Source organism: Dermochelys coriacea, chromosome 5, assembly GCF_009764565.3.
Source record: "Dermochelys coriacea isolate rDerCor1 chromosome 5, rDerCor1.pri.v4, whole genome shotgun sequence".
NCBI lineage: Eukaryota > Metazoa > Chordata > Testudines > Dermochelyidae > Dermochelys > Dermochelys coriacea.
In genome coordinates this window covers 1,889,868-1,914,466 of record NC_050072.1, presented here as the reverse complement: position 1 = coordinate 1,914,466, position 24,599 = coordinate 1,889,868, and the positions used below count along the sequence as shown (strand labels likewise).

General features: G+C 43.7%; 1 protein-coding gene across 10 annotated transcripts in view; it reads left to right on the top strand.

The window, feature by feature from the left end:
* The window catches only part of UNC13B (unc-13 homolog B), a 389,750-nt gene that overhangs the window by 297,726 nt on the left and 67,425 nt on the right, over positions 1-24,599 (top strand). For all 10 annotated transcript variants that reach the window (XM_043514555.1, XM_043514556.1, XM_043514557.1 and 7 more), the window contains 5 exons: positions 860-949; positions 2,671-2,805; positions 3,714-3,847; positions 4,800-4,885; positions 20,861-20,987. In XM_043514555.1, coding sequence (XP_043370490.1) covers positions 860-949; positions 2,671-2,805; positions 3,714-3,847; positions 4,800-4,885; positions 20,861-20,987 — 572 coding nt within the window. The remainder of the gene's footprint in view (positions 1-859; positions 950-2,670; positions 2,806-3,713; positions 3,848-4,799; positions 4,886-20,860; positions 20,988-24,599) is intronic.

The following is a 24,599-nucleotide window of genomic DNA, read 5'->3' as shown; positions in this document are numbered from 1 at the left end:
CTTCCCTAAGCCCATTTCTCCAACAACTGGCAAAGCAGCGCATCCAAGAAATGGGTGCTTGTTATCATCCATGTAGGATACACAATAGAATTTTTCCTGAGAAAAGTCCAGTCTACTATTGAGGACTTAGCCTTTGAAGAGACCAATCTTTATAGGGAAAGGACACTGTTCAACTTAGAAAAGAGATCACCCCTTCACATAACACAAGGCCAGTGGTCACCCAATTAAATTGGGATGCAGCAGGTTGAAAGCAAACATAAGAAAGTACTTCACGCAATGCAGTCAACCTGTGGAACTCGTTGCCATGGGATGTTGTGAAGGCCAAAATTATAACTGGGTTAAAAAAATAATTAGATCAGTTCATGGAAGATAGGTCCAAAAATGGCTATTAGCCAGGATGGTCAGGAACACAACCCCATTTTCTGGGCATTCCTAAGTGTCTCACTGCCAGAAGCTGCAACTGGACGACAGGAGATGGATCACTTGATAATTGCCCTGTTCTGTTCATTCCCTGTGAAGCGTCTAGCACCTGCCACTAGTGGAAGTCAGAGTATTGGGCTGGATGGACCATTGGTCTGACTCGGTATGGCTGTTCTTATGACCATCAGTCTACTACTTTTCATGAACACTAAATTCACATGAAGAACTTTTTAATTAAACAGATGAACTCTTGTAATGAAAAGGTCTTACCTTGTTCAATGTGAAGACCTTTACTTACTGAGCATGGTTTTGAGTGATAGAAGCTCCTGAGCTGTATACGTTTCCAAGGGTTTTTAACATGTTTATTTTGAATGGGCGGGAGAGTTTGTGTGGACATCTGATTGCTCTTTCAGGTGTGGCTTCACTTTTATGCCAACAGAACAATTTCCCAGCCAGCAGCCCTGAGCGGTTACAGGACTTGAAATCCACAGTGGACTTGCTGACCAGCATCACATTTTTCAGAATGAAGGTAAGAATTCATCACAGCGATAATATTCCTCTGTGTGTGTGTGTGTATGTGCGCGTGTGTGTGTGTGTCATTGTCTACTCAGAGAAATGCCTGCTTACTGCAATGAAGAACTAACCCATTATTCTCAAAAGCCAAACACTTTTCTGCGTGGAAATGACTAGTCATAAACAGCAATCTTGTGCTCCCACATAATAAACGTAAACATTCTTATCCATGTCACAACTTAATACTCCTAACTCTGATGCAAAATAAATACTTTTCATCATCAGTAATCACAAAATCCTTCTGACAAAGAAACGTACAATTTATCTGTATCCGGTAGGATATGTAATTTTACCATTTATTGACTGTTATAAACTTTTCTTGTAAAACTACATTTCCAGCCTTATCAATAAACAATAAAGTCTGTACAAAAACTTGTATCATCTGATAAATATATTAAGCAATAATATTTCTCATTTAACTGTATCTCTCAAAAGGAAATATATTCTGAAATTAAGATAACCCAAATAATGAACTGATTGATAGTGAGTCATGGCTCATTGTTAAGATTGTTGTGCAATAATGAAATATGCCTTTTTTGCTTATATTTGTTTTTATGAAGGCAGCATAAGATTTGATATCTTTAATTATTCATTGCCTTGTTTTAAATGCTTGGTTTCTGTAGATGTGATGGATGAGAACACTGTTGTCACTTAGCCATCTTCACCTTTTTTTTTTTATTAACAAAATGAGTTTTCATTCATGGCATTTCAAAATGCACTTTATCAAGTCTGACTGTAAGTTCTTCAGGCAAGGAACGTGTTTTATCTCTTATGAAAAGACACCAGATAAACTAACTAAATGTCGTCTTATAGTGTGTGCTACATTTTGAAAGTCCCCATAATCCATACAAGATTTATGTAAAATGCTAAAGTTGTTCCCAAACTCTGCTTTCTACTTAGAATGGTTAGAAATTAAAAAAAAACAACAACAACAAAAAAACTGGAACAAATGTAAAACCAAGTGTGGACATGGTCTTATCCCAGATCTAATGCTTGCAAAGCCTTTTAGAATAGATGTGCATTGTGAGTGTGAGGTAGAATAATAAGTATAAAGCAAAAAGAATGAGGCTGCAAGAGGGAAAACGCTGTACACGACTGCGTACTATTATTAATGGCTCTAATCCACATTTTAAAGTAGTTAACAAAGAGATCAAATTAATTCCTGAATTAGAAGGCACCATTATGGATTTTAAAAAAATAACATGACACGTTCTAGGACCTCTTGGCTGATCAAATGTCATGAGCTCTGATGGAGTCTTTCTCTGGACCATCTTTTGCAGTGGGAGAGACAGTGATGTTTGTGTCCTGATTTCATGAAGAAGTCCCTTGAGCCTCACATAGCAGTACTGTGTGCCTTGCACTTCTAACCTATGTTTCTAGATATAGCTGTTTAGTTTAGCTCCTTATCTGGCCCCCATGACTGTAATATTGGAGTGCCTCACAATCTTTAATGCTGTTTATGCTCACAATACCCCTGTGAGGTAGGGTTGTGCTGTTATCCCTGTTTTGCAGGTGAGGAACTGAGGCTCAGAGACACTAAGTGACTTGTTCAGGTTCATAGGTCACTGGGGCAGCACAGGGAATTGAACCAGTCTCTCTCAAGTCCTGGGTTAAAGCCCTCTTCCTCTTAAGACGCATGAGCAGTATCTCTTTAACTTTATTCCTGCTTCCTGCCAGGTTCAAGAACTACAGAGCCCACCTCGAGCCAGCCAAGTAGTAAAGGACTGCGTGAAGGCCTGTCTCAACTCAACCTATGAATACATCTTCAACAATTGCCATGAACTGTATAGTCGCGAGTACCAGACAGATCCCGTGAGTAGATGGATAGATGTGCAAAAATCAAGGCTGAGTGGCTTGAGATAATGTAGTAAATAATATCTGAAGATAAACCAGCATAGACTAAATTTTGTGGCCTGTGATCTTCTGAATGCACATCAGCTGTAGCCAATTGATGAGCATTGATTGCGATGAATGAAAGAGGATGATTGTTTTACTGTCACTAATTGCTTTAGAGATCATTTTCAAAAAACACAGATGATTATTCATGATTATTATTAAACACAGATGATTTATTCCATGATTAGAGCAGACCATTGAAAGAGTAGATTTGATATAATGTTCATTCAGCAACAGCTAATTAGAACATGTACTAAGCTAACAGAAGGAATAGGGTTTAAATTGCATGACACTTCAGGCACAGAGTTCTGTCTTGTTTTACTGAATCTAGTTTACCCCTTGCTTATCGTGCGTGGTGGTTGGTGCAACTCTACACTATAGCTACATCAATCCAAATTGTTCCATTTACCATAATGTCAGAGTCTGGTAATGTGCAGATGGCGTGAAGAGATGCATTGTTTGTCATTGTGGAGAGATTAGTAAATATCAGTGATCCAATTAGAAGTGGTTAGAAATAGTTTAGGCAAGAAAGCACATCATGAGATGTCCAGAAACAAGTCCCTGGTCCTAATGCAGTAAACAAGAAAGAAATGGCCATTTTAATACCAGAGTTATGCGAGGCTTGCCTTTTAGCGGCATAATCTGTGTTTTATGGTATTTCGTGTTGGATCAGGTAGCTTGTCAAGATACAGCCATACTTATGGAACCTTCAGAAGAAAGTGGCAAAGGATACAGCACGTGCAGTTCACAGGAAACCCGCAGGCCTGCTAAGAAGTCATATTTGTTTAAATTCAGTATTCAGTTTCTCACGGCTTCCTTTCCAGAACAAAAATCATGACCTTCCTCCTGAGGAACAAGGCCCCAGCATCAGGAACCTGGATTTCTGGCCTAAACTCATCACTCTCATAGTTTCCATTATAGAAGAAGATAAAAATTCATATACCCCTGTCCTGAACCAGTAAGAATCCTCCATGTTCTTTATGGCTAATGCTAGAAGTAAACTCTTTGTCTATTGTTTTATTTGTGAAACTGTCTTCTATCTTTTCTGTTGTTTGTGTATTTATATAGAATACTTATCTTGTCTGTCTGTCTTTCTGTCTTATTTGTCTGTCTATATAAATAATTTTTTGATTGGGATGGAAGAGTTTCAAAAGGTTCAGTTTTGATGGAGTTCGAACCCATACACCTTGGTTATTACAATCCTGAACTCAGTGAGACACCTGAAAATGGGGTGAGAGTTGTTTTTTCTTGTACAGTTTTCTAGGATGAACTTTTCTAACACACATACTTGGTCCTGTGGTGACAGCACTTTGTGCTGTAATTTAGCTGTGTCCATGTTCTGTGCTGATCTGAGAAAGTTCAGTGGGTGGGGATGGCTTTGTTAATGGCAAAAGGATCCACTTCTCCTTGGGGAGGAAGATGTCAGATACTTTTCATTCAGATGTCTCCAGCAACCCACCATGTTTCCTGCAGACAAAGGGGCAGATTACACATTAGGGATTTTAGATTTTAACACCTGCTTAGTGTTAGCCTGTTGGCCATGTTGCACACTAATCCCAACAGTGACAAGAAACCTAGTTTTGTAAGGGGAAAAGAAAAAAAGGTACAAGAGGGATAAACATTTTGACATAATACTACAGAATTACAGTATGTAGCTACTTTTAGAGAACAGCCTGCAATAGCTAGTCTTGTAGATTAAAAACATAGTTACAGTAGCAGGAATATTTTCAATCTGTTTAATCTATAGCATAGAGTCCAGTTGGCACTTTCCAGATATCTGCCTTTTATCTTCACAGGATGAAGGAAATTTCTGTTGTTGAATCTTTCAGTAGATAGATTAGCTCAGAGCTGAATGAAAATGCCCCTTATTCTTAAACTATTAAAGCCTTATCTCTGTTTCCCCCATTCAGGTTTCCTCAGGAGCTCACTGTTGGGAAGGTCAGTGCTGAAGTCATGTGGAGCCTTTTTGCCCAGGATATGAAATATGCCATGGAAGGTAGGAGAATGTTGGGATTTCTCACTACTGTAGGCTCTTGCCCTGTGATTGTTAACTTTTTGTTCCTAGTCGATACCATGTGAATAGCACTTAAGGATAAGTCTGACATGGTGATCATTTTGTATTACCGTCTCAAGCAGTTTTCCAGTGACATTCAGAAATGCTGTTTACATGCCAGTAGGAAGCGGAAAGCTTGACCACACAGCATTTTAATCCCTAGAAAACTTCAGTCATCAAAACCTCCAAACTGCAATTAAAAAAGTAAATGAAAACTGACAGTTAGCTTTCTCAAGCAAGTTGTATGCACTGCAGCAGGATTATCCTGTTTCCTCTGCTTTTGACTGCTCACTTGATAACTTGCTGGACAGAGTTGCTTGGAGTGGAACTTGAAAACTAGTTGTTTTTAAATTCCCATTAATTATCTGAAATATTTGCAATGGAAGCTACAGAAATGAAAACTGCACCGTGGAGGTGTCCTAGTGTAGTGTAGAGGTTCTGCAGTGAGCAGCAGAAGTTCTTGAGAGGTTTCCCACAACCAACCATCTGGGAAATCCCTGCTTGTGCTAAATTCTCTGTGAACACTACCTCTTCCACTGTAACTAACAGCACAAGATGCCCAGACTTCACCCAGGAGCCTGAGAAGTTTCTCTCTCTCTCTCTCTCTCTCTCTCTCTCTCTCTCTCTCTCTCTCTCTCTCTCTCACTCACACTCACACACACCACACACACACACACACACACACACACACACACACACACACACACACACACACACACACACACAATATATAATATATATATAAAAAATAGAACAGACTTCAGCCATCCTCACCTGGTGTATGATGGAGCCACAGCTTGTAGTGTGTGCTGATCCCAGCACACTATGATCCATCTTCACTCAAGCAGGCTGGTGTTGAAATCTACTCTTGGTATTAATCCTTGGGACATACAGGAATATGTTCTGCCATTCCGTCTCCCAAAACTCAAGCACAAGTCTCTCTTTCCCCCTGTGAGTTAAGTGATGCAAAGGCATCAGGCAGATTATCCTTTTCAAACCTCTCAATGTGAAGGCAGCTCAGTGTAAGAAACACCTCAGAGGCATTTGGTGGGCTCCTAGGAATATGGTCTCCATCTTCAAATAGTCAAGACAGACTCATCCATAGGAGTTTTATCATCTCCAGAAATGGGGGTTATGCATACAGAGGCCATGTCACTCCCAGAGCAGAGTCCTATTGTTTTCAGCATTCCTTTTATTCTTAGTGTTAAGAGTTTACTGAATTTACCTTCTACAAAATTTGGATCCAATCTTGCCAGATGTAGAGTGCATTCAACTTCCATTGCCTTATATCATCTGCATCTGATAATCCATGTATGCTGTATTTATTGTTCCAACACCTCCAGTTGTTACTTTGTCACTATCAAAATGGCCCCCAAACCATGTGGTGTTTATTTATCTGATTTCAGTGAGTTAGCACTAGTGGAACGGTGGACAGCCTGACAGAGGGAGGGACTCTGGTTTGCACACCATCAGAATAGCATAGGCAGAACCTGTGCAAGCTTTCCTGACCAGTATCCTTCAAGTGTCAAGGCTCATTTAACCCGCAGCCCCTTGGTTATCAATTGAAGCCATAGGGAAAAAGATGCTGTTCCCTGTGTCACTGCTCCACCTGGCTTGTGTCTTTCCAGCCTGGAAGGGTGCTGCTAAAGCCTACTTTATTTTCTGTTTTGTAGCCACATATAAATTTACTGTGGCAGACTAATGTATGGCCACTTTATGTTGTCTTATCTCTGATAGTGTCTTCTCTCTCCACTGCTCCCTTCCTTGGCTCCTCTGTTTACATCCTTTCTCTGGGTGTTGTCATTAGCTCACATGGTTTGAGTCACACTCTTGATGCTTGGTGATTCAGCTCCCTTCATCAAATCCCACATCTCTGCTTGTCTTTGGCATTTCATCCTCTGTCTTGCCATCAGTTTACTCTTACCATGGCTAGCACTGAGCTCCTTGTCATCTTTCCCATTCCCCCATTCTGTCGCTGCTAACCACAACATCCTCCTCTTTTCACCAAAGTGCAGCACCTAACTGCCATTTTTGACTCCTCCCTTAGCCCTCAAGCCTGTTCAGTGGAGCCTGCATGAATAAAAAAATTTGTATCCACATCCGAACTGCGAGCCTCAAAAATGGTCCGTGGATATCCGCGGATTTGCAGGGCTCTGCTGTTCAGGACGCAGGTGCTAACATCATCTTCCTTGCTGGTCATTCTGAGCATGTCGTCCCCCTCTTTGAATCCCTCATTTGGTGTCTGTTTCCCCGTATTAAGCTTACACTTCTTGTCCTTACCTTCAAGGTCCTTCACAACTGCCCTGCCTTACTTGTCTGCACTTCTCCATGCTGCTACTAGCCTCATTCAGCCATTGGTCAGTTTCTCTCTCATCTCCACACCTTCTCCTATGTTGCCCCCTACATGGTCTTCCCAGAACCTATCTGTACAACGACTGCTCTCTTCTTCATCAAATCCCTCCTCAAGACTCACCATTGCTTCGATGCCTATAGAAGAAGTGCTCTAGATCAAACATAAATTGTGGGCTGGATGCAAGGATTGCTGGGTGAGATGATGCAGAAATTCAGACTTGATTGTCCCAGTAGTCCCTTCTGACGTTAAAATCTGTGGAGGAATCAGCTGATTAATGATGACTGGATTGGGGAGCAGACAGAGATAGCTGATGTTTAGCTATTCATGATAAAATTTAAAATGTTTTAATTGTAAATCAAATGCATATCTGATATGTCTATACCATGTCTATGGTCTATATTTCTCTCCTAAGACTATGATCATCGTAGATTGGAAGCTCTCAGAGATCCTAAGGGCTGAGCCACGTTCCCAACAACTCCTACCACTTTTTTCTCCATGTTATTTTGAAATTCTGGTCCTTCCATTCCAACCTGATGTCTTACATTTCCCTACCCCCTTTCCCCCACACACTGGTCACCTCCCACTTTGACTGCTGGAACCTCCCCCTCTCTGCCCTCCCATAATCATTTCTTTCAGTACATCCAAAGTGAAGGTGCCAAAAATTTTATTTATTATTAAATTATTCTGTCTTTCGATCTGACTGAATCTCTCCATTGGATTGATAGGCAATCCAATGGAGTCAATGTCATGCATCACTCTGCTTCCTGGTTCTTCCCTGAATACTTTGTCCCTCTTCAGTCCTTTCACTCTGCCAGTGACCCACTCCCTCTTGATGCATCTTCCATGCTGTCTCACAGGTGGAATGCGTTCCCAGTCACTTCTGGTACAAATCCTACCTACAGGCCCACTTCTTCTGCAAAGCCCACAATACAAACGCAGTAATGCCTCCTCAACCACAATATTATATTGGAGGAGGAGAGGATGAAATGATTATAATATTAAACAGCCTAGGCTCGCACATCCTCTGGGTTTTGGTAGTGCATCTGTTGTATTAACTTAGATGGAAGAAAGGGCCGAAAGTGTTAACATAACCCAGTCACTGTCCAATATTAAACAGTGTTAAGCAAGGTCTCGGGCTTGACATACAGAGACCTCAGTCTGCTGAGTGCCATGGTGCAAACACCATTAGATATCCTCTTAACTTTTTATTAAAGATAAAGAAAAGAAGGAAAAACAGTTAAAACATTTGAAATGTGTAGAATCATAGAACTGGAAGGGACCTTGAGAGGTCATCTAGTCCAGTCCCCTGCACTCATGGCAGGACTAAGTATTATCTAAATCATTCCTGACAGGTGTTTGTCTAACTTGCTCTTAAAAAGTATAGTATTAAGTAAGGCTTCCATTTTCACAGCATCCCTTTTTCCCTTTCCCTTTAGCTGGAGGGAGTTTTAGAAGGAAAAAAACCCTTGTATGACCATCTCCTTAGGTGGTATCCAAGATGGTGATAACTGTCTCTTTGGGGAAAAGAGAAGACGTTAGTTAAGACAGGCTGGAGCTGCTGCTGTTAAAGTCCAATCCTGTTTCCTTCTGGTGGTGGTTGGGATTCAGCTGGTGCTGGTAGTGGGGGTGGTGTTGTCTGGGTCCCTCTGTCATTAGCTTGGGTCAAGTTAGGATGAGGGTGATAAAGGCCCAGGGTCCTAGGAAGTGGTGGGAGTGGCAGCCATGATGATGAAGCTCGCACCTGTAGCCTCTGTCTGTTCTTCCTCTCCCTTACCCCCAAGTCTCTTTCTTTAAAGACCCACAAAGGGAATGGTGTGTGGAATAGCCCATTCCCTCATTATTTTGTCCACGAATTAGACCTACTATCTGACATACCAGTTTTGGTTTATTAGCTTTCAGTTCCACATCTTCTGTTTTTATGAAGCATGATTTTAACATAGCCATTGAACCATATCGCTAGTCCCGTTTGTTTAGACTTAATTTTTTATCTCACTCCATACCATTCTCCATCAGTATTTGCTATTACAGGTTAGTGTGACATATTATGAACTCTCCTATACTTTTGATGATGGAGTTCACAATTAAAGTAAATTTGCTGATCCAGTTATCACAATGCATCCTGGCACCCATCTCAATATCTTCTCAATTGTAAGTTTCTCGGGTGAGAACTGGCTTGCAGTTGTGTCTTGTACACCCCCTAGCACACTGGTACAGGAAAATAACTGTAAGGGGTACACACATGCAGAGCACCCCTTTTATAGGGTGGTCTTTAGTGTGGCCTGTGGTTGGTACAGGAGAAGTTAGTGGACTGAGAAGGATTTTATGGTGAGGAACTACAGGAAGGCTGAAGAGCAACAGGACGTAGTTTGGTATAATTGTACCTCGACCATGCATATGGTGCAGTAGGCCTGAAAACTTTATAACCTGCATTAGCCCTCTTCTGAATGTGGCTCTTTGAAAGATCCTACCTTGTGGAGATTCTAGTTTTCTAAGTAAGCGTTACTCTGAATGCTCTTTAATTTGCCTTCTACAAGCCTACAACAATTGTAATCAAAACTGGCTTTAAACTAAATTCAGTTAGTATAGTTCTTGTTGCCTTTGTTTTAAACTCAAATGTTGAAATTAGCTCATAGCTTTCAATGAAAAATGCAAATTTAAGTAAAAAATGAACTTGTGTAAAGAGCGAAGAGCAGATTTTCAGTCTCGATCACTGGGCTTGGCTTCCCTCTAGTCCAGTTGTTGCACAGCTGTACCCTGAGATTCTGAACTCCCGAGCATTGTCAGTATCTGCTGTAATCCTCATTCAGTCCTCTTGGTGTAATCCGTCTGTCCCAGGGCAGTGTGCATTCAATGCGATCGAGCAGGAGGGCCCCTCTCTACAACAAAAGCAAATGTATTCTATGGAAGATAGATTTGTGTGTGTGTGTGTCCTTCCAAAGTACAATACATTCTCTTAACTGTTTTCATAAAATGAGCTCACTCAACTCACCAAGTGGTAAGTTCCTGCCTTTCAGTAGAGTTTGTAGTTGTGAGTAGGTAAAGAGATTTTCCTCCCCTACCAAAAGCATCTTTGATAATCTACAGAGCTGTAGTATATTAAGCTCTTAGGCTAACTGAACCTGATCTACCAAGAGGGTTCGGCAAATTAATTGATGCTGTGGGAGCTGGAGACAACTGCTGTTCAAGAGACTTTTTTTGCCAACTAACTTCAAATGTTGGTTGGTAGCAATGTCTCACATGTCAAATAATTCTAGGTGGGATCCCACAGTCAGGGCCCATGAAGCAGCTAAAAATAGGTGAGATCCACTGAGGAAGAACTTTAATTTCTGCTGCCTTTCTAAGAGCACCTAGAAGCTCCAGCTCCTGCACAATGCTGCTGCCTCCTGTATCCTAAGCAATAAGATTGCCATGATGACCCTGGATCCCCTTTGCTCAGCACTGGCTTTACCTTTGCTGCCAGCTGTAATGCCAAGTGATGGTTTCAGTGGAGGAATAATCTGGGACGTGACTACTTGGAACTGTCTCTGTCCCACCTTCCATCTTGATAATCAAAGTCAACAGGGATGTTTCTGCTGCTGTTTCCTAGGATGAAGCTTTCTAGAAGCAACAGCAGTGTGTTCTGACTTGGAGTCTCACCTATGGCATTCATTTTCCTTTGTCAGTGAACCAGAGCCAGGGTTTGGCCTGAATATCCGTCTGTCATAGATATGTTATGTGGCCCCATTACGGTAAAATTGAAGTGCTGCGCAGCCTTTGACATAGTTATCCTCATAACATCCCTGTGAAACAGGGACGTTCTTTTTATCTCTTCTTTATGGAAGGAGAACTGAGGCACGGGGACATAAAGTGGCTTGTCCAAGGTGTCATATGCAGCCCGTGGCAGAGCAGGTCTTCCAAATCCTGGGCTAGCATGCTACCCCTAGAGCATCGTTCCTTGAACCACAGGGTAAAGCATATCAATATGTTATAGGACAAAAAGGAGTAAGGGATGCTCTGTCGAAAGGTTGCTGCAGTTAAGCCCTTGAAGGGTAAGGAGGTAGGCAAGTTTAAGGGGAAATTATTAAAATATGTTGTATTAAATGAGGTTGATTTTAAGAAGCTGCGGTGAGGGATTTTGAAATAGCAAATTAAAAAGGAATGTGGACACAGGATGGGCATTAGAGCCCTGTGTCTGAGAATGAGGACAGGAATCTCACTCTCCAGACAGTGCCTGCTGTGAGCTTAAATGATGAGTTCAGTAAAATCCAGGTAAATAATATGTTTGACAGGTGGCTCTGCTGGTGAGTCTGAGGAGCTGTATCCGTGACCTTCCCCTCACACCCCAGGCTGCAATAAAGATGACGTGTTGTAGAGGCTCTGATGTACACTACTACGGGGTGCTATGAAGCACGCTAAGGTAGATTTATGGAAGGATTTACAAAGAACTGTGACACATTATAACTTAATGTAATGTAGACACGGATTTGGGGTGAGAATTATCCTTTCCTTACAATCCTCACTAATTGTCTAGGGGAGGGCACCTACTCAGGATCAGTAAAGAGTGAATTCACCTTGAAATTAAAAGAAAAAATCTTGTGCACACAGAACAGTGTGGGGAAAATGTGAATGGTAAATATTGAGTGTAAAAGGAATGCATCCAGGAGCTCTTCACTCTGTTAGTGAACAGGATCTTTTGGTAGGAAGCAAGAGAATGCCTACAGCAGATGCATAGCTGTAGAAATCCCAGGCTTATTTAAATGCCATTAGCATTTTTTTCTTCTGTTTTCCACCATCCAATCTGAATTATTATGAAGAGGACATACCAGTTTCTAGTGACTTAAGATCTAGGAAATACCAGGTTGAAAATAGTCCTTGGGATTTCAAGCCCTTAAGACTTGTCAGTCATGGTGCCTGGTGGGCCTTTATGTAGGGGACATGAGCTCTTTCATTTTTGAAGAAACACTGTGAACTCAGTATGTCCTCAAAACAGCACAAGTGAACAAAAGAGCTAACCTGAGAGAGGTGAAATGACTGGTTTCTCTCATTGTCCAGAGCATTGGTGAGAAACGCTAGTTCATGTAGGCAGCGAACTCAAGGGTGAAATGGTCAGTCAGGAAGTAAATTTGCCAGTAGTACAAGTGCTCTAGGGTTTGGAAAGATGCTAGCTCTGAACACAATCCTCTCCGGAAGTTTTCTTTTCTAGCTGTGTCTGTACAGCTTTCCAAAAACGCATGGCGTGCAAGTAAATGGCAATGTAGTTTGTATGTCACACTGACGTAAAAGGAGACCAGAATTCAGGAAACCCACAGCAAGCTAGGCACTGATCTTGGAGAAGTATGTCTGACAAAACTCTTTAGCAGCATTCTCTCCGCGGCTGTTTCACAGACTGCTAAAGATGTCTTCTTGGCTGAAAAACATGATTTGGGTTCACACAGAAAAACATGTTGGGGAGTGGGATATAAGGTGGCAGCTCTGAGTGGTGAGAGTTGGCTGGTTGCATGATTAACCTGCTTAACAGCTGACCTGTGGCAAACAGTTACAGCTCAGCATGGATCATTTGAGGTCCCTCAGTCACACAGAGGGCAACTTCATGATCCAGAGAGTAGAGACTCCAAGCAAAGGGGAATGCAGCTCTGTTTTCTACCAGTAAGGCAGTTGACTGTGACAGTAATAGAGAAGCTGTCAGCCATGAGGTATGGTGCTTGTTCAGATCTGCCAGCCATGAGGTATGGTGCTTGTTCAGTTCTGGGCCACCTCAGAGCTAGAAAGATGTTGGTAAGTTGGAGGGAACTTGGATAAGAACAGGATGAAGGGACTGACAGATTTGAAAGAATTAAATATGTATAGGGTGATCAAACTACTAAGGGGGAAGAGATTCAATAACTGTGCACAAGCATTTGAGTTGTGGAAACACTAGAGAGAGGGGGATATAGTTCAGGGTCTCTTTATAAGATTTTTATCTTTTGATATAATGGAATTAAATTAACTAAAGAAAGTGTAGGTTATATATCAAGAAAAAAACAAATGGCGAGATGTATTAGACTGTGGAATCGTCTGTGTCAAGAATGTGATTAGGCAAAGCACTGGAGAACATGCTGCAAAGAAGCAATCCCATGTGAGCCCTCATGGTGGACTGGATGACCTAAGAGCTCGTTTTCAGCTGTAACATCTACAGTATGATTGTGTTCCCAGATGAAATCTGCAGGGGAAATAAGAGACCTTTGTAGAACTCTTCTCTGTTCTTGTAGTTTGCTGAGGATGAAACACAGCAATTGTCGGAAAATATTCATACACTTTTCTATTAGTCCTGCTGCTAAGCTCTTTCATGTCTGGTAGGCTACAGCACATAAGTCCACTAAGATCTCCAACTCCTACATGTTTCCTACTTAACACGTTTCAGAAGAAGCAAAGGGTTTATGCTAATGGGCTGGAACACAGGTTGCTTTAAATAAAAGGTACAAGAGTACAATTCTGTCTGAAAAAGGAAATCAAGGGCATGCTGCCAGCATAGCTCTGTGCTGTGGGCTGTCTCTTATCAGTAACTTCTGAAATCCTTCCCTTTAACAAACGGATAGAGGGACCAAAACCTGTAGCTAGTCTCTGGAAGGGGAGAGCAGCTGGTCATGATTGAGGTAGCTGCTAAGGGGTAAGAGGTTTTTGATTTCAACAGATTTCTTTGATCTCCATCATGTTTGTTTCTTCCTGTGGTTCACTTTTGTCTCTCCTCTGTCACAAGCCCCACCTGTCTTTCACATTCGCAAAGTCCTCTTTTATGATGGTAAGAGTTTTCATCATCTTTTTATTTTTTAGTTCCCTTAGTTTTCTTAAGTCAGTGTCACCCCCTCTCCCTCTTGCTGCAGATTGTGTTAGAGGTCAGTCCCCAGGATTATGCTTCTGCTGATGTCGTGCATCTTCCTACTCTGCATTTTAGTAACATTTTATCCTAGACCGAACAAAAATATTTTTGGAAAAGATTTGGATCCATGACTCTGCTAATTTTAGTTTCTCCGCCTTTAGTGCATTCTCTTGTCTGGCTTATTTTGGGCAAATAGATTTGGCTTTATCCTTCCTGATTCTGCCTCCAGAGAGCCCTTCTATAGGAGTCACAGTAGTTGGGAGCAAGGGATAGTTGTAGAATTCCCAATGTTCCAGAGTTTGTGTAAACACCCCAGCCCTTCTAGTCACCCCTGCATTCCCCTCTACCCGCACGCCAGCCCAGTGACACCTGCATTCCCCTCCATTCTTCTGCTTTGTAATTTAGGATAAAATAGTCCTTAAATAGTGCAGTTAGGAAAAGTTTAGACTTGTAAGTCTTAGTTCTTTTTCAAGTATTGGTGCCTGTGTATTCCACACCTGGTTCCGGTGCGCACCGTGTGCCTGAGTCTAGAGATTGTAACGCGTAGTGTCCGTTGGCCCATACATGCGCAGATCTCCTTGTGCTCCCTAGTGAGGGTATAAGCCACAGTGTAGGTCGACGCTCTCTCAATTCCTTCTAATGCTACATGGTCTGAGTCAGAATCCAGTGTCCTCTCTTTCAGAAAACCTGTAAAAAAGATTTTAATTAGTTATTCTTTGTTAATTTTAGTGTGGTTAGTGTAATTGTTTCCCCAGACCGGGGACTCCCTCCCCACAATCAGGGACTATGCCAGACTCTTGAGCTTTAAAAACTGCCCTAGATCCTTCTCCGTCAGCAACAAACCAACACTGCCTCTACTGTCTGGGTGCGGGGGGGACGTTTCAGTGAAGTGCAGCATTTGTTGGCTATTTCCGCTAAGATCATGAGTTTGACCTTAGAAGACTCTTACTGGAAAAGGCTATGAAGCCCTCTCAGATCCAGGCCGGGGAGACACCCCCCGCCCTCCGCAGAACTTTGGCCTCACCAAACGAGCAGCATCCCTACAAGCACATGCTTAGAAGTGGAGCCCCCAGGTTCTAAGCTTCATCCAGGCCTTTCTGCCAGTCACTAAACCCACACCATTGTGGGATCTGAACCTTGTGCTGTCAAAGCTCACTAGACCTTGGTTTGAATCCTTAACATCATGTTCCATGTCCCACCTGTCCATGAAGGTGGCATTTCTAGTGGACATCACTTCAGCCAAGAGGGCCAGTAAACTGGGAGCCTTCATGGTGGACCCACCCATCCCCCATTTAGAGTATTTCAAAAGGACAAGCTGCTGCTAGAGATGCAGCAGTTGGATCTGAAGTACTGCATTCATCTTTGTTGCTGGCTTCCTCACCCCCACCTCTGATCTGATAACTGTTTGTCAATCTCCCACGTGTAGAAGACACATAGGGACCAGCACTCAAAGTAGTAGTGTAGGATACTTACTATAACTGGAGGTTCTTCGAGATGAGGCCACGTCTGTATTCTGCTACCTGCCCTCCATCCCCTCTGCTGCAGATCTGATTAGATTTGCAGTTAGAAGAGGAACTGAGAGAGTCTCGACCCACGCTGCTTCTTACACCCTCTTCCGGGAGCACGAGGAGATTTACTGCGCACATGCGGGCCAACAGACACCGCTTGCTAAAATCTCCGGACTCAGGTGCATGGTGTGCCTGCATACCCACATGTGGAATACAGAAAGCCGCTGCACATCCCGAAAAACTTCCAGTTACAGTAAGTAACCTCCACTTAAAATGTGTGTGTTGGCTGTTTTTGTCAAATTTCTACTGCTCTGGGATCACAAGTGGCCTTGCCTGAGACATTGTATCCATTGAGATCACAGGGTTTAAGAGATGTTCCTCTTGCCCTGTTGTGCTCCCTCTTTTGGTTGAGTTTGAGCAGGGGTCTGAGCCAAGATGCGACATCCCATGCCACTTGTAAAAGTGCCCAGTAAGGAAATGGCAAAATGGCTTAGGATCTGTATTCTTCCAGTGGAACCTAACATAGTCAGGTCAGTCCTATTCGTGGGGATGCCCCTTGGAACTGTCTGGCAGACCCCCATAACTCCTCTGAAAGATCTGCTGGAAGAGATGTCGCATTACTCAGATCAGTCTAGCATTTCCAATATTCTCCCCAGAGCTGTCATCTCTTCAGTTCTGAGGACAAGTTCCCAGCTCCGGGAAGACCTGTTTTGGGGGCTGATTGATGCTATACTTGGATCCAGGGATCACTGTTCCCTGCTGGATCTGAGGTGCGTGCTGTCATTTTCTCAGTTCCAAGATGGTGGGTGCCATGTCATTTTTAAGAAGCGCCACCTTGGTGAGATTTTTGGGCAGACAGCTTCAGAGTTCAAGCCCCATTCAGGTTTTACTCCACATGGTTACTGAGTACTTTGGTGTTCGTCCCTTTGGGCCTCGGCGTCTTGGGTCAGCAGCTCCTCTTAGGTGCCGGTGAGGGGTCCTGCTCTGTGGGAAGTCTTCTCCAACAGAAAAGCAAAGGGTCCTTGGGAGTCCTTTGGCTGCCTCCACTGGAACCTCAGAATCAGCAATTAGTTACTCCTGGGAACATTCTGCTCCAAAACATTAAAAATTCTATGTACAATATTTTAAAATTCTGCAAGTTTTATTTGTCAATAAATAAATGCAGAGGCTCCCGCATGGCAGTGGGGAGCACAGACCACTGGCTGCACGAAGGTTGGAGATCACTATGCAGCCTCTACACTCCTCACTCCGGGGACACGGACTCAGTGGTGAGGCTACACCCAACCCTGACACAGCACAAGACCTGGGCCTGCCCCAGAAATATCCTGAGGCACCTGTGCCAGGTGCAGCAGATGTGGGACAGGCAGGATCCAAGTGTGGGGAGGCTCAGTGTGGGGGGATCCAGGTGTGGGGTGAGAGGATTCTGTGTGGGACAACCTGGATGCAGGCAGCTCAGTGGGGGGTGGTCTAGGTGTGTGTGTGGGGGGGTATCTGTACACACAGAGGCTCTTTGGGGGCGGGTTTCAGGTGCTGGGGCAATGGGACTCTGCACGGGTTTCCAGGTGAAAGTGGTTGGGCCTCAGCTGTGGGGGTCTCAGAGGGGGGGTTGGGTGCTGGGGGAGTGGGGCTTGGTGTGGTGGGGGGCTGGGTGCAGCTAATTGGGGTCAATGGCATGGGAATCTGGGGGTGGGGGCTTAGGGTGGTGCAGGGGGGTGGGGCTCATCAGGGTGGGGGGGTTACGTGCAGGGAGCTCAGTGGGGGGTGATCTAGGTGCATGGGGTGAGTGTCCATAGGCAGGGGATCTGGGTGCAGGACGCTCCAGATGCAGGGGTTGAGGTTCAGTGGAATGGGGTTCAGGTCTGGAGGGCTAGGAGGGTTCTGGATGTACAGGGTGCAGCTTGGCAGGGGTGTCTGCGTATGGGAGGTCCGGATGTGTGGGGGTTGGGCAGATGGGGGAGCAGCTCCCTGTACAGTGACTCCTGCCCCCGCAGCTGAGGAGTGATGGGGGCAGGAAGCAAGGAGGATGCAGAGCTTCCTGCAGCTCAGGGAGATTTCTGGGGGTGAGTCTGACACAGCCCCAGCCACTCCTTCCAGGGGAAGAGGAAGTCCTGTTCCCTCCTGCCTCCAGCCTAGCCAGGATTAGCACCTGATCCCAGCTCAGGCTAGGAACCACTGGCTGGGCTGTCCCCAGCCCTGTGGTGATTTACCTCTCCGCTGGCTGCTCTGGGTACCTGAAACAATGTACCTGCGCAGCTAGGAAGTTGTGCATGACTGCTCTTGTAGCTTCCCTTTGCTTCCCTGTCAGAAAGTCATTTTTCTGCGGGGAAGCAAAGAAATCTGAAGGGGACATGAATTCTGCACATGCGCAGTGGTGCAGAATTCCCCCAGGAGTAGCAGTTCCATATGGTGTGGACTCAGATGCTTTTCTGACAGAAAAACCGCGGGATATAACTTGTGCCATGCCTGCCTTGTGCGGGCTTTCCTTGCACCTTCCTCAGAAACAACAGGAGATAGAAGACTCAGTTAGATGGACAACTGGTCTGTTCCATTGTGGCAGTTCCTATGTTCCTGTGCTGAAGGTATAATTTTTATTGGCCAGGAGTGTCTCAGAGCTGCAAGTCCTGATGGCCAACACCTTATGCTGTGTATTGTGTAAAGACAAGGTGATACCTAGGCCTCCCCCCAAATTTCTAACTAAACTGTATCGGATTTTCTTTTTTAGAGTAGCAGCCGTGTTAGTCTATTCGCAAAAAGAAAAGGAGTACTTATGGCACCTTAGAGACTAACGCATTTATTTGAGCATAAGCTTTCATGAGCTACAGCATCCGATGAAGTGAGCTGTAGCTCACGAAAGCTTATGCTCAAATTTGTTAGATTTTCTTTGGGATCAGTCTGTCTCACGGCCTGTGCTTTTCCCATAGCCACATATCCATCTTTCATAGGGGAGGTAACGCATCTTGCATCTCAAGCACTACTGACCTCTACTTTGACAGGGCTTGTCATTTAGAAAGTTGTATGGTCTCCTTGTCACCTGTGGAGAAAAACTTACAGCTCAAGCCACTTCATCTCAAATGCATCCAGTTGTGTTATAAGCTGGCAGCTGCTCCTACACAAGAATGACTTTCTGCTCTGTCAAGTAGGGCGATGGCAACCCCTGTAGTGCTCCACATCAAAATGAACAAAGTGCTAATTGTCCACTGATTTCCCTCCTCTCACTAGAGGCACGCAGTGCATACTATGTCTCTCTCCATCTCCAGTCTGACTGCTAAACCCCCTACATACGTCTTTACTACTGAGAGAGGCCAGTAGGTCAGACACCAAATGCATCCGATGAAGTGAGCTGTAGCTCACGAAAGCTTATGCTCTAATAAATTTGTTAGTCTCTAAGGTGCCACAAGTATTCCTTTTCTTTTTGCGAATACAGACTAACACGGCTGCTACTCTGAACTCTGAGGTGGGGCTCCTATCCTTCTTAGGCGCTAAGGATATCATAGCTTCATTAAGCTAAGGCATATCTACATAAGCAATTAGACCATGGGAGATTGAGTCTGCCCCGCACTTACCTGCTACCATCTAACTACTGACCACATGTCCACTCCTACTCTGGTGACACGTTATCAATTTGTTAATGCACTTTCAGCTGGTCCCATTTCAAAGAGGACTAGGTCAAAGTGCTCTTATAAACTATTAACACACATCAGCTGGTGCACGTGGACCGTTTTACTGCAGCAGGCTGGGGCAGGGTAAATTCCTATCTCAGCTTGCCAAGTGCTCGTGTAGACAAGCTCTAAGACACAACGATGCTCTTTTTCTTCACTTCCAAGAAAAACAGCGTCACTTGGAGTGAATGGGTCACATACGTGTGTAAAGTTTGGCCATCAAACCAACTGTGGCATTGGGGAAACTCAAATCCAGGAAAACCTCTGCAGCTTGGACCCACCTCAAATAAAACCCAGTAAGAGACTTCCAAATGCAGCAGGGTCCCTTTGGAAAGAGGATTGTACTCATGGACTCAATGGTGGTTATAGCAAAGAAGCGGTCTGATAGAGAAATATCTTTCATAATATCCCAGAAGGGAATAGGGATGTTTCTGAGGGCTGAGTTTTCCAAGATGTAGTAAAATCTCTTATCACTTGCTAGTGATAGTAAGTGGTAATGGTGGAACCTCTCTAAAAAAACAAGTGATGTCAGAACACATTTAACTACTAAGACAAAGCTCAAGGATAAGTTAAAGTATAGGCAGGTTGTTCCACTCGAGGCTTGACGAGGAGGCAGGTCTGCCTTAAAACCAATTGACTGCTTTATGGGCAGCCAGTATAAAGAATTCAGGGTGGCGGTAAAATGATCATAATGGCCCAACCCCAGGGAGCAGGTGACCCGGGGCCTTCTGCACCAGTCCGGCTGGAAATGCTGGGAGGAGGGAATTGCTGATTGAGCCCTGGGCAGATGAGGGTACAAGCAGTGCAGCTGAGAACATTTCCTTAGCCCCTGTGACTTGTGGAGCTGACTGTGTGCCACTGCAGGATGGTGGAGATGCAAAGGAAGAGAGTTACTTCCTCATGAGGCACCTTTCCTGCACCAGCAAGAACTATGTTTTCCTGATGATGAAGTGTCCCCAGTGCACTGAGCCAGCAGTGGCATCCTAGTCCTTCACCTCTGCTCTGCAGAGACTGAGCCAGCTGAGTCTGGGAGGCAAAAGATGCATGTGCTATAGTGATGAAAATGCCTAGCAGAGCCTCTGTAGAAATCCACACCTACTCCATACTAGGACATCACTAACAAATGAAGATATAGAATTTAACTCTCTCTGCCCTCCTCTCTTGGAGGCTGCAAGATAGTATATTTGTTATCACCATTTAAATCTAGGAGAACCCAAATGCCATCTATATTATTTCTTTCTTAGGACGACAAAATCCAGAGCATCTAATGAGAAGAGGACAGGCCATAAGAAATCATTCTCCTCTTATTGTCATGACAACCAGAAATTCTTCTATTTTTGAAGTGTTAGATGGAGCTGTGCAAAATTACTCCAGAACTCAACCTGCTGAACTGCAAAGAACCCCCAAATGCTATAGGAATCCTAATTGCTGAAATGTCATGGCATTATAGGCACACCTCACGCACCAGTACCTTAGCACCTTGCAGATGTGTTGTACGCAACCCAAATTAGCATTAAATAATGCTAATTTAACATACCTGACTGCTTATTTTCTTCCCAACAGACCATGAGAAGCACAGACTATGTAAGAGTGCAGACTATATGAATTTGCACTTCAAAGTGAAATGGCTGTACAATGAGTATGTTCGCGATCTGCCTGCCTTCAAGGGGAAAGTGCCCGACTATCCAGCGTAAGTCAGTGTATTCTCTGTTATAAATTCCATTTCTTGCCCCATCTCACACCTTCCTCAGGATGATCTTTCTGCTTTACCTTAGTCTTCCTAATTACTTTCCATCCTTTACTGCCTCTACACTTCTTTCTGACCATACCAAAAGTATACTCACCTTCTCTCAGCTATTCTTGCTATTGGTCTCTCTCCTCCTTACATACGTGATTGTTTCATTTCATTGTACAGTATGTCTCAACTCAGTCTCAAGAGCCAAAATATTTAGCAGAGGGTTGGACCTTGGGACTTAGGTTTGATTTGGGGGCATTTCTATGGCATGCTTACAATCTGTGGTTTGGTTAGAATTGTGGTGGGCTTTGTAATTCTGACTCTGTAATCAACGGCTAAATGGCAAATGCTCTGTCTTATCAAACCTTGGCTTCCAAACACTGTCCAAGTGGCCACCCCAAATTCCTGCCAGAAGCTGGAGCTGCTACTAGGGGCTGCCGCCTTATTTTTTTTTTCTTTTTTTTTTTTTTTTAATAGGCACCTTCCTTAGTAAAGCAGTGCTGGTGTCTTAGATTAGACTCCAATAATGGCCCCTTCCCTGAGCAAGGAGCTCACTTAGGTCCTCGCCGCCCCTGGAGCTCTTTTGCCTCACTTCTTGTTCTGATGCCTCTTCTCTGTAGCAGAGGTTGCAAAGGATCTGACATGAGTCATTTGTTTTCTGGGGTTGATTTACTGGGTGAGCAGGCCCATCCAGCTGATATCAATCTGTCCCGCAAAGGACAGAGCTGGTTCAGTGCAGGCTCACCTTGGGAGAATCTCATGAGTTTCAACATGAAATAAACAAAGGGCAAAGCAGATAGCCTGGATCACATGGTCTATATCTAGGGAGGCCAGTGAGGATCACAGTTATACAGTGTGTCTATCCTGCCCTTTAATACGGAGCTGTAAGTTGCTGGTGACTACAGGTTCCAGATTGCAATAATCAACCTTGTCCTGAGCAGCCTGGCCTGGTGCTGGGGCTTGTAGCCTCTGGGCAACACCAAGGAATTAAAAATGAGTTCATGTGCCATCTAAGCTGTATTATTAAAATTAGGCATGGCCCTTGGGCTCCTAGCAAGTTGTCAGCGCAGCCCTCAAGTGAACATAATTTGAGCATGCCTGATCTACAAAATCACTCAAATTTGGGACACTTGATATAATAACCAGTTTGAACTGTGGGCCTTGGGAACAGATCAGCAGAGCAATGAGAGGCTGCATGGTCATGTGGACAGGAGGCCGGCCTGGTTTCCTTTCTTGGCTCTGCCTCTGAGTCTGCAAGCTTTGGGCAGGTCACTTGATTTCTCTGTATTGTGTCTTAGTTTACAGATCTGTAAAATAAGGATAATGATGCTTAGCTATTTTCCTAAGGAGTTCTGCGATCTATGGATGAAAAATGTGACCTGAGTGTCACTAAGCCGTAATATTCAATGATCTAACCTGCTGGCTCTGTCTGTGCGGTATCTCTCTATAGAGCTCCAAGTGCCCTGGTGTATGTGCAGTCTCCAGTAACCTCTGCTGCTGATCAGTGCTAATATTTAGCACTAAGCATGTAACCAAACGCATCTAATGACTATTTCAACCATCTCCCATAGCTGTCTGTGCTCCCACACCCACCCCTTCAAAAATACCACTGGGGCTAACCGTAGCAATGAGTTAGTTTCTTCAGACAGTGGCATGGTCACTATTTTATGAAATGCAAGTTCATTAAATACAGAAGATACTTAAAATTCTCTGCTTCAGCTTCAAACCTAGTAAACTCTTTGAGATCAGTCAAAACACCACCATCCAGAGAGCCAACTCTTATGCCTCAGAATGGACAGGAGACAGAGCTCAGACCCATTTGCCTTATCCGTACCTGGCAGTGGGGCAGAACGCTTTGAGTGATCCATTTCTGATGGCCTTGAGGTTGGGTTGAAAACAAAGTCAAGGTTTCTAAGCGCTGACTCTTAAACCTGTCACTCCCCTTGCTTTCAACAATCCACCATCAATTTCTGAAACTGGGTAGAAATGCAGCCAGCAGTTGAGCATTAGAGCTTCCTCTTGTCCATCACAGAAATCAGCGGAAAGATGGAAGACATTAATTCCTAAAAGCATGAACTTCTTATTCTTTGTCCTTTCAAAATGCTTAATATATCATGTTTTTTTTCTAAATTATACGCTTCAGTACGCATCAAGTAGTGTGATTGTACCAGAGATGAGCTCATAGAGGTAGAAGGCATTTCTGCCTTTGATATCATGACTTACTGTGCACCTGTTTTGGCCCAATCTTTAAAACCCAGTTTCTGTTTTTGCTCCTGTAACTTGCATGGTCAGTTGAAAACACTGTTTAAATGTGTCAGTACCTGATTTGTGGAGGCAGCCAGGTACCTAGGCATGTAAGCCTTAATTTTGTCTGCAAAATTCTGGCCATAGAAGCAGAGACCAGGTTCAGGCCATGCTGAAACTGCAGCCCTTTGCCTTACATTATATCTATAACGCACAACAATAGGAAATTTCCATTCAGCCAGAAGACGCAGCTCCCATTCATGGTGTAGGAGAGCGCACTACACTGAAAAGTTTATTCCAAACCAGAACTATCAAAAGGGCTGTAAAGACTACATAGTCAAGCCCTCAAAAGTCAGGGTATGCTGCCTCCTGCATATTCATTAGGTCAATCTGTATTGGCATGTTACCAGACCATCATTTCCACAGTACCTCTGCGTCACTTGCTGTGAGAGTTCATAGATTCTAAGGCCAGAGGGGACCATTATGATCATCTGGTCTGACCTACTGTTTAGCACAGGCTAGAGTGTTAGTGCGAATAAGTTTAAAAGATGTGGCAATTTCTTTTAGATCACTTATTAAAACAGGCAGGAAGAGGAAGGTAATTGCTCTCTACCAAACAATATGCAAAAATGTGTCTATGAAATTAATTAATTTTAAAACAATTTTGTCGATGAATACTTATTTTGAAATACATTCTCTTGGATAAATGATCTGTCTGTCCTTGCCATTCAGTGAACGTGCCCCTTCCTCATTCACTGCACATCCCCAACCTCAGCACTGAGAGCCAAACTTTGCAAAGTAAATTTAGACTAAGGAACAGCTCTGGATTTACATTGCAGTTGGAAGCAGACTGAGTCTGGAAACCTGTGCAAATAGTAGTGCCTTGTCTGTGACCATGTTATTAAATATGACATCACAACACTGAGTGACAAGGGGACAGAGGTAAAGCTTCACTTTCAACTAGAATTACAGCATTTCCTGACTTGAGTGTTTTACTTTGCAACCTAAACAACCAGTGGGACCCCTGGATGATCAAGATCCAAAAGGAGCACTTAAAGCCGATAAAGTCATTGTGGAGAACCTAAATGAATTCTTTGCTTCAGTCTTCACGGCTGAGGATGTTAGGGAGATTCCCAAACCTGAGCTGTCTTTATAGGTGACAAATCTGAGGAATTAGGACAGATAGAAGTGTCATTAGAGGTGGTTTTTAAATTTAATTGATAAACTTAACAGTAACAAGTCACCAGGACTAGATGGCATTCACCAAAGAGTTCTGAAAGGACTCAAATGTGAAATTGTGGAACTATTAACTATCGTTTGTAA